This window comes from Coturnix japonica, chromosome 15, assembly GCF_054131305.1.
Source record: "Coturnix japonica strain WE chromosome 15, WE-NBRP24, whole genome shotgun sequence".
Taxonomy (NCBI): domain Eukaryota; kingdom Metazoa; phylum Chordata; class Aves; order Galliformes; family Phasianidae; genus Coturnix; species Coturnix japonica.
The window spans coordinates 5,335,547-5,345,929 of NC_140677.1; the positions used below are offsets into that span (position 1 = coordinate 5,335,547).

The 10,383-nt window shown below is 37.3% G+C and overlaps 1 protein-coding gene across 1 annotated transcript in view; it reads left to right on the forward strand.

Annotated features, from left to right (window-relative positions):
• Positions 1-10,383, forward strand: part of SUCLG2 (succinate-CoA ligase GDP-forming subunit beta) — a 99,959-nt gene that overhangs the window by 53,958 nt on the left and 35,618 nt on the right. Inside the window, exons 7-9 of the mRNA XM_015875362.2 lie at positions 972-1,068; positions 5,952-6,113; positions 6,998-7,140. Of these exons, the coding sequence (XP_015730848.1) occupies positions 972-1,068; positions 5,952-6,113; positions 6,998-7,140 (402 nt within the window). The remainder of the gene's footprint in view (positions 1-971; positions 1,069-5,951; positions 6,114-6,997; positions 7,141-10,383) is intronic.

The window sequence follows — 10,383 nt, forward strand, 5'->3', positions numbered from 1 at the left end:
AGCGTAGCCCTATCAGTGAGTAGAGGGTGACAGGTTCGTTACTCAACCTGCAGATCACGTTCCTCCTGATGCACGGCACCATTGAAGTTGAGACTATCTGACTGAAATGTTTTCTCTTGCACATGAAGTCGTGGGAGAAAACTGACTTCTCATTTGCTTATTATGAGAGGTCCCAAATGTTTTTGGTTTGTATTCTTCAGTTAAATGATCAGTAATGAAGGAACAAATTTGAAGAGTTCTTTATTAGTGTACTTCTTCATCTGCAGACTCATTTCAGCTAATAGCTTGTCGCTGTATAATGAACCAAAAAGTGTTTTTTTTAATGCAAGTTTGTGTTGCTGTTGTCAAAGACTAAGCTGTTCTTTTAATGGAAGAATGTCATATGGACAAATAGCTTGGTAGTTAGTAGACAGTGCCAATACTTTGACCCCAGAAGTAGTCACAGATAGAGGTGGTGAGAAGCAATAAAGAATAAGCAAGCATATCTTTTAGGGAATAAACAAGCTGATATAATTTCATGAAAACATTTGAGTGATGTGGGAAGGAGAAATGCGTGTTGTTTCTAAAGTCACTTATATACACATACTGCTTTATGGTTTCTGAATTCAGACTGATTAACGTGCATGCAACTTAGAACTCAGCTTACTGGATAATGTGTCATTACAAACTGTTAGGCACTTTTGAAATTAAAGTTGTATGTAGTAATCATGCTGTTTATTTCCTAGAAAATCTTGTTCATGTAGTCTTTAAATGCACATTTACTAAGTGTTATGCAGCATCATAATGCTACTTTATAGCTATTTTAGGTAGTATTTATATTTATAATTAAAACAGAAATAAAAGCCATAATTATCTACATCCAGTGTGCAATTCAACACATTAAAAATAATCAATATCGGCTTACTTCTGCCTTGAAAGCATTAACTTTTATTTTTCTGTGCAGTAATTGTAAATCTCTTGATCAAATTTAGGCAGCAGATCAAATTAAGAAGCTTTATAATCTTTTCTTGAAAATTGATGCCACTCAGGTTGAAGTGAATCCCTTTGGTGAAACTCCAGAAGGGCAAGGTAAGAAACAAATGAATGTGTTAGAACTCTTTGTTTATGCAAACTATAAATTAAATTGCATGGAAGATGGTGGCAGCAGCTTTGCATTAATTTCATTTTGCAATGTAATTTAAGCAATATTCATAAACATTCCCACAGCAGATTTTACATTTCAATATCTTTTGTTATTTAATTCAAATAATGGAAGTATCAGCTTCTACATGTTATGCATGGTAAGAGACAGCAATGTTTTTTGCTCTTTTTGTCCATTTTTTTTTTTCTTTTTCTTTTGCTTTACTATTAATACTGCTGGAATTACTGAGATTGTGAAGGGGAAAAAACTAGGTTAATTTAGGTTTATAAACTAATAGGAGAGTGAAAATTCTAAGTGTATGACTCCACAACCTACCAGAGAATAGGAGAAATTCCAGCTGAAACTATAGCATCCTTTGGGAATAAAAATGGTAATCGATCTGCTCTTATCTGGAATGTATGTCCAAGAAGAAGGTGTAAGGTAAACAAAAGGAACTGATTTAACTTTCATGTTGTTCTGCAGGTTGGTTTTCCAAGTAAAACCAGTTAGCTTGGCCAAAGGCAGAGAGAAGAAGAATTCAAGAAGCTATCCTATATATTTAAGTATAGTGGGGCTGATCCCAGTAGATCCAAGTTACTACCCTGCTAGTGATGTCTTAGAGGAGGCCTTGCTTAAAGTGTAATAGTGTGAGATATGAGAGAAGTCTTTGATAGTGGGAAGTGGTAGTGGGTATTTCCTGGGTATTCTAATGTTCTTCAGGGGGGTTTTAAGACAGACAATTCCAGCTTTTCACAAGCTTTAGAAAATGCACCTACAGATTAAAGTGGAAGTCATAAAAGGAACTTTGGCCTATTTTTTGAGACATTGGGAATGTAGCTGGTGGGTTTTCTGGGAACTTTTGGAAAAAAGTAACTGCTTTGTCAGATAAGACTGTGAGCTCCTTGCAGAAGTCAGCAGCAACTAAAAACAGTTAGTGCTTTTATAGTATCTTTTGTGCCTACAGCTAGTTTGTAACTTGAACAGCTTTTCACTAAAAATCCATGGCTTTGGCTCAGTTGGTCAGGAACTCAGAAGCTGAATTGTGGCTACAAATAATGTCATTCTTCCAACATTCTGATCTCGATTTTCCATTTTTATGAACAAACCAAATGCTAACGAACTGGCAGAGAATTTTCCATAATTGAACACAAAAATTCTGCTAATTGTGAACTCTGAAGGATTTCAAACAAATCCCCCAAATTTCATCTCAAAAGGTGCTATGTTCTGTCATAAATGCGACCCTCTGGTGAGTTAATGGGATGTATTTAAAACAAATACAACGAAGAATTGCTGTGTCTGTATAAGAGGGTAATTCAGTGATGATGGTAATAGTGATCAGAAGTGTGTCCAGGTTGCTTTTCATGGTGTTTTATTTTTTAACTTAGTTCAATGTCACTTCAGTTCATTAAGGCAGAAGGAGGTACTGCTGAAGTGCATGAGTTGTGCTTTGATAGCAGAACTGTTTAAACTCCCTTTCTTTTTTGGTGTTCTTGCCACTACAATACTTCACCTTCCTGGGTGGGTTTTACACTTTGAGGATTATTTTCACTGAGCACTTTAAACTGTCTTTGAGAATCTTTTGCAGCCATGTGCGCTCAGATTTCCAGCTCATTTGAGGTACCATAATAATGTGTAAATTGAATCAATAGTTGCTGCATTGTAAACCTCACTCAACTTGATAAATGGAAGTCAAATTCTTAGCAGCTAATTCTAACTCCATTGGTTCTTGGCCTATTTATGAAGTGTGTACTGGGGGAGAAACAAAAAGCCTTGCTGTCAACCAGTACAGCTCTTTTGTACAGGCTGTATTTTAAATAGCAATGGAAAAAAAAATGCCTTCAGAACTCTATAGGTTATTTGCTTTACCCCACTGTTCATGTAGATCCATTGGTCTCATTAGAACCATCTGGAAATGAGGTTTTTGTGTTGCACAGTGAAGCTATAGCACAACAATGAAGTAGTGACTTGTAAAATGGGTGATCTGGAATTTTCTAGTTCTAGCAATGTGCACAGGTGACATTTTTGAATTTGAACTCAACTTCAGAAATTCAAATGAAAAGAAAATGCACAGAGGTACTGGAATATTCCTGCAGGTTATGAAGGTCACTTCAACACAGATTTACTGGCATGTTTGCTATAACCGATGTGCTTATGTAGTTTATTTTCTGGGTTCAAGATAATTGATGTTGATAAGAATGTAAAATATATATTTCTATACTTTCTTCTAAAAATTGGTTGAACAGTTGATGACTGTGTTGCTTTGGCAGAGGAAAGGGCTAGATCCCCTGTTCAGTACATGCATAATTTCAGCAGAAAGGTCTTGAAGTACATCTTGGATAATAGTGATCACTGTGGACATGTGAAGGGCAGAAACCGTGTTGCCAAGTAACCAAAGAAAGGGATTTTATTTAGGTGCTGAGGATGTGTTTAGTCAACAAAGATAGGAAATCTGGGAGAGATATAGGGCAAGTGAAGGAAGAGATGGTTGGGAATGAGAGAAGATAAAACTGCTGGACCTAAAAGCTGATGTACAAGACCACGGTGGCAGTAGTCATGGTTGTTATTTTGCACTCTTTGAGGCAGCACTGTGCAAAAAGCAAGTGGATTTGGCCAAGTTGTAGTAATGAGCAAGGCGCAATTTGAAGGATGCTAAGAGTTTTCATACGGCTTTCATTGTTTTCTCCAAGGTTTCCCTCTATGCATTTTGCATCCAGGAAACTGAGGAGCAGCAGAAACAGAGCAGACTTCAAGCTGTGGAAGCCGCATTGCCTGGCAGACATACACACATACTGTCCTGCGTTCATTTATTTATTTTTTCTGCTAGCAGTTTCTCCATTTGAAATGTCTTAAGAATAAAGATAAAACAAATGGAAGAACCATTGAGCAGCTTAAAGCAGTTATTTCTAATGATAAAATATAAGTCTGCATGCGAAGAACATTATTCCTGTCAAAGCAGTGGTTAAGATGGATTTATTTCTTGCTGCGTTTTGTGTTTTTCACTTGTGTGAATTTCCATTAGAAAATACATTATCTTATGTGCTTCCTTTTGTTTAATTCTGCATCAAATTCTTTTTGTTAATGCTCCTGGGTCAAAAGCCTGTAACTGCCAGGGTTTTTTGGTTTGTTTGTTCTCAGTGTAAGCTGCTGAATTGGCAGATGACATAAATCCTATACTGCTATACAAAAAAAAAAACAAAAACAACAGAAATACTCCATAAATATGTGTTGGAGCTTTTTTATATATTTGTTCAGAAGAAAAATTCATTTCTAAAATCTGTCATGCATACAACAATGTGCTTTTGATGGTGAAAATGGTTTGATAAATATTATGAAGTGGCTGTTGATTTTTTTTTTTTTTGCTATTTTGTACAGCACAACCTTTGATAAAGATGAGTTTTCTTTAAAATGAGGTTCTATTACTGTGTCATTGAGGGTGTTCACATCTATGGCAAGCTTACAGCTCTGAGGACTTAGAGCACATTTAGTCTAGTTTTGAGGGTTTTGTGTTTAGAACAATTCAAGGAACTGAAGGCTTGAAGAGGAAAAGTGGCACAGGTCTCAGTTTGTTGTTAGCAAAAAATAGGCTTAAGGTATTTCTCCTTTTGGCAGTTTCCCACATGATGAGTCATGAGGTCAGATCTGGACACTCAACAGAGAATAATTATGCGTGAAAATTTGTGAATAGTTTTCTAAACAAAAAATAACCCACAGAAAAGCAACCCAATAATAAAACAAACACACCAACAAGAAATAGAAAACAAGAAATCCAACACAAATCAAGCAATTAAATCGGTTCATTTTTTGCTTGTCATGGTATTTTCCTCCAAGTTTAATAGTTAAATTCTTCTACTCAAACTGTATTGTGTTTGGATATCTTTATTGATGGGTAGCCATATTAAATTGTCTGCTTGTTATTGGCTTCCAAATGCAGAGATGTACAGTGCTCGTGAGTAGATGTGTGTGTACCGTATGTGTATGTCAACACAACAAGAATCAAAAGAGAATGGATGGGTGCTAGATGTTTCTGGAAGCAACACTTAAATGCATGTAAAACTGGCTGGTTTGCTTTGAGAAATCAGTTATGGTGCAGTCAGTAATCTGGAGTTGGTACAACCAAGATCATGGAAATAGTGAAATGATAAGTATATGGTCTTATGTATCTGCTTAGAACACTTCACTTTGATGAGATATTTGCCCATTCAAACCCATAAAAGATTTAGTGAATAGGCAAAAAAACAGTTACCCTACATGCATTTCTATTGCTGTTCGGTTTTATGTGATTCTTATGTTTACTAGCTAGTTTATTTAATATAGCTGGATATAGCTGCTTTTTTTTTGCAATGATAGAAAATGTTAGCATAAAAATCATGTATTGATCATGCTTTTTGTTTAAAGTTAGTTCAGTTTAGATCTTCAGGGAAATAAGGTGTGTATAGATGGTAATATTAAAATTCAAATAATAATTAAAAAAAAAATTAAAGAAAAAATTGCGTTCAAACAAGTGTTAGTATCCACTTGGAATTGATAACCTGTTATTGGTTAAGAGCATAGACTGCGTTATGAAATTGCTGCAGATTGAAAACCTTCCTTCATAACTTCATTCTGTTTAAAGCAAACAGAGAAAACCATGCCACAACAAAGGCACATGACTGCGTAGTGTGGAGGCCCTTGTACTTTCTCCCAGTACTTTTCTACTGGACTCAATGCAGGAACTTCAGCATCAAACCATACAGAAGTCTCTCCTGTAGTACTCAGCAATGGTTGTATTTCAGAAGCTCTTTCTAACTGTACTCTCTAAAAGCCTGTATGTTGTTTTATATTTTTTCTTCAGTTGTTTGCTTTGATGCCAAGATAAACTTTGATGACAATGCAGAATTTAGGCAAAAAGAAATATTTGCCATGGATGACAAGTCTGAAAATGAGCCCATAGAGAACGAAGCTGCCAAATATGACTTAAAATATATAGGACTGGATGGAAATATTGCTTGCTTCGGTAAGAACAAATAAATCCAAAAGGCATTTGAAGACATTCATGTTTGTTCAGTGTAGACTTTGTTTACATTCCAATGCTCAATTCACCCTTGAGAATATTTCTAGCAGAAATGAAACTGAAATTGTGTGGAAGCTGTGCTGAGGTCTGCAGCAGGCAGGCAGGATGTGTGATGTGTTGGGGAAAAGGGGAACTGCACAGGGAGCTGGTGGGTCTTCTCTGTTTTCAGTGAGATTTTAATCTCAGTATAAAATAGAATTGTCAGCACTTCCTTAATTTTTATTATTGCTATTACTATCTAGTATTGCATGTTTCTGTTAAATTCCAGATGATATGGAAGCCTTATTTTATCCACTGGGGAAACACACTGGGGACAAATCTCATCTACTGTCGCTAGCTTAGAGGATATTTGTGCCCATGGCACTGCTTTTAGACTGGTGCAAACACAAAGCAGAAGGCAGTTTTAAGGCACGTCTAATACCTGTCCCAAAATGTTGTCTGTTTCACAGTAATACTAAGCATTATCTCTTGCTGCCACAATGGAGGGAGAGAAGCTCGTATTGGGTTCACTGTTATTGAAAGTTTCTTGATTATTATTTTTTTTTCTTCAAATTTCTACAACTTCCATTCTCATGCTCTTATGTGCCTAAGAGAAGGGGCATGAATAAGTGACATAATTAATAAAATCATAAAGAAAACAAAATGTTGGTATATGTGTACCTGATTTTAAACAGCATGTTGCTATTGATATCCTTGAATAGGTACTCACTTCCATAGATAACTTGAATAGGTACCAACCTGTTGAGCTGTACTTATGTTGGGCCATGTTAATGTGGTTGTGCTGATGCCCTTAATCCTTTTCACACATCGAATGTTTCCAATTACAGTGAATGGAGCTGGTCTTGCAATGGCAACTTGTGATATTATATCTCTGAATGGAGGAAAACCAGCCAACTTCCTGGATCTGGGAGGAGGTGTGAAAGAAGCACAGGTGTACCAAGCATTCAAACTGCTGACTGCCGATCCAAAGGTAATAAATAAATAATAAGAAGCTCAGCACTGGTTTTTGTTATGAAGTTTCCCTGTGCCCTGCTATGTTCCAGAGCTACAACTAGTATGCTGAAAATAGAGTTAATAGCATGAACACAGAGGATGAATTTGTGGAGAGGCTGTTCCTAACAGTGTTGTGCCACACTGAGTGAGAAGGAAAATTTGATTTAAGCAGATAGTGAATTGTAAAAATTGATTTGTGCACTTTTAAGCTTGGATGGGTCTCCTGCTCTGTGTGAATGAAGGCAGCCATCTGATCCTGGTGCACTCTTAACGCTTTTTTCTGCAGATGAAGGTGCAGTTGCTCTTTCCTTAAACAACAGAAGACTTTAAGCAGTGTGTGTTGAGCAGAAGCTGTTTCCAGAGATTCATGTTAGCATGCTGAGGTTATTGGTGCCCTTTTGCAGACGGAAGCAGAATAGCTGGTGAGAGGCTATTGATCAGACATTGGCACTGGAGCAGTGCCAGCCAGCCTTGCCAACACAGAGCTGTGCTTTTCTGTGTCAAAACCTACACTGCCGTAGATTTTTCTTTTGCTCAGGAAGATCTCAAAAGGGCTTTGATCATCGTATCCATTTTCTGTACCTAAGCATCTCCACTGAAGTCCCAATCTCAGCATTTTACTTCTTTTTGTGGATCTGGCTTTTTTTTTTTTTTAATTTTTCTTTTAATTCTTCCTTTGTCTCCTTCCCTTTTCCTTACTTTCATTGTATGCTATTAAACCACCTAAATGTCACCTTCCTGTGAAAACTACATCACTGTGACTCTATACCCTGGGCAGCAGTAAGCAACAAAATGTGATTTTTCAGACAGAAAAGGTTTGCAGCAGTCGTTCAAGGCAAAAATCAGGAAGAAAATCTGCAGTACAAAATAAGCACATGTAGACTTCATGTTGTAAACCCTTAGCAGCTGCGATTCTTCATATTTTTTAAGGTATATGCAGTACCTGGATGTCTCAACTGCTAGAGTCATCAACAAGATTTGAAACGCTTCACCTGCATCTTTTTACACTCTCTTAGACCTAGATAGTGCTGACTTTTTGTTTGTGGAGGTCTAGGCTTATGTTGTTCCCAAGACCCTCAGTAAGAGAACCTGTTGTCTTATACTCTAGTTAGTAATATATCTAAAAGACCATAGACTTGAAAAGTAGAGAAGCTGGTTATCTTGTATAGGATGGAAGGGAAATGGGATGGGACTTGGATCGATGGTAGAAAATATGGTAGCTTCCTTCGTTGTCTGATGCTAGTAGATACTGATATACTTGTGTGTATTTGTGTCAGTTTTAGGTATTCTCTGGACATCATCAACAGATTTGTTTGTGTTTATGCAGTACCTGCTTAGTGTGATGATGATGAAGATTTGGCTGAGATGTAATTTAGTTCTGAAACTTGTGTTAGTGGTGGAGAAGCAGGTGCGGTGAAGGTTTAAATGCACAGATTACATTATGATTATTACTATGCTAATGCATTTTTTCTGTCTGCTGCAGCGCAAACAGCAGGTACTAATTTTGGTGATGAAAACTGAGTTTAAGCCATCATGAATCAAAAAGAAAATATTCAACTTCCCAGTAGATTTCTTTTCCTTTCTCTTGCTGGCTTTAAAATGTCTGTATTACATTAAATTAAATATACATACGTGTGTGTGTGTGTGTGTGTGCCACCATTTCATTTAGTAAAACTGGTGATATTGTTTGTGGGGGGAAAAAAAGATCTTTGCAGGTTTGCTTTTGGTTGAATCTACCTACCGTCAGTGTTTATAATCCTTTAAAAAAGAAGAAGGGACAAAAAAGTTGTTTGCTATAAAAGGTTATGCAGTGGCTTTTGGGTGGAAATGCTGTCTTTGGAGTCAGTGACCCTTTTATGCTCCGCTGGTCTTGTTTGCAGTCTGCCATATCCAATACTTCCTAGGTCAGGCAGGTCATTGCTATGGCTCCAAAATCCCTTTTTTTCACAATTTAAATTCCAGGCTTTTTTTTTTTTTTCCTTCCCGCCTGCCTTGTTTGTCTGAGTTTGTTCAGTTGTCTGCTTGGCAGAAGGAAATGTTGCCCCTCTTTTCAGTAACAAGAATGGGGAAAAGGGCTTGATTCTGGGAGCTGGAGCTACTGAACCTTCTTGCTCTTCTTTGGCCACGTAAAAGCACATAGAGGAGCTTTTAACTTAAGTATTTCAGGCACTGAGTGTTGCCTGGCCCCTCCCTGCATGTATGAAGCAGTGGTACAGCTGTTCTTGCTGAGGTCCCCATCTTTAAGCATTTTCACACACTTCCAAGCCCAACAGGTGCTCATTTTTATTCACACTGAATAACATTCTGTCTCTTTGTAGCATTCCATGCTTTCCAGCAAAAGCTGAAAACGTGGTCTTGTCAATAAATTTGCTGTCTGGGACACTGCAGCTCAGTGACCATCTCAACCCTCTGATTTCTTGTGGAGCAGCCCACGAAGCTGATGTTCCTAAATTACCCAAATTTTTTTTTTTTTGTCTCAAGCTTTTAATACTCACTGCAGAGAGTTTTGAATGTTATGAGTTTGAAAACCTCAGTGAGAGCCCATAGTGTGTAGGCTCTTGATGGGGAGAAGTTAGAAGCATTTCATCTACAACCCTAAACAGTCTTTGCCTTTCCCTCTCATACTGTCATAACAATAAATGTAATGTTATGTAGGTTACTGGTACAGGAGAGTTTCTCATTAATGCTCACATAAATTCTGTGTATGCTTCAAATATGTGACCAAGCTGTGCAGTCTTTTCTCATGTTTTTGGTGGCATGCCATGCCTCTCCCTAACAGGCACTAAAATGCATAGATGTAAGCTGTGGACAGGTTTGTCATGCCATTGACTGGCTGAACTTACTGATCGATTCCTAACAGAAAGTAACACTGAAATACAGGAGCTCAAAGGCTGAAGTTGTTTGGTTGAGATTTTTTTGGCTCCTGTCCTTGGTGGTGCTACAAAAGATTTATCAAATCAATTGCTGTTAACAAGTGTTTGCTGGCCGTATAGGCAAAATCTATTGACAGACTGACAGACATTTATCTGGAAAAAATGCTCTGTATTGACATCTGGTAACTGGTATCCAGGGAATAATTAATATCAAACACACACACAAAGCTTTTGATTTCCCTGTAGCCATTCCTTGCTCCAGATTCAGATTATTGTTTACTAAATGTGGAATGTGTGTTCTTACTCCTGTCACTTTGCTTTGCTGTTTGCTTATGTCAGATGCATCT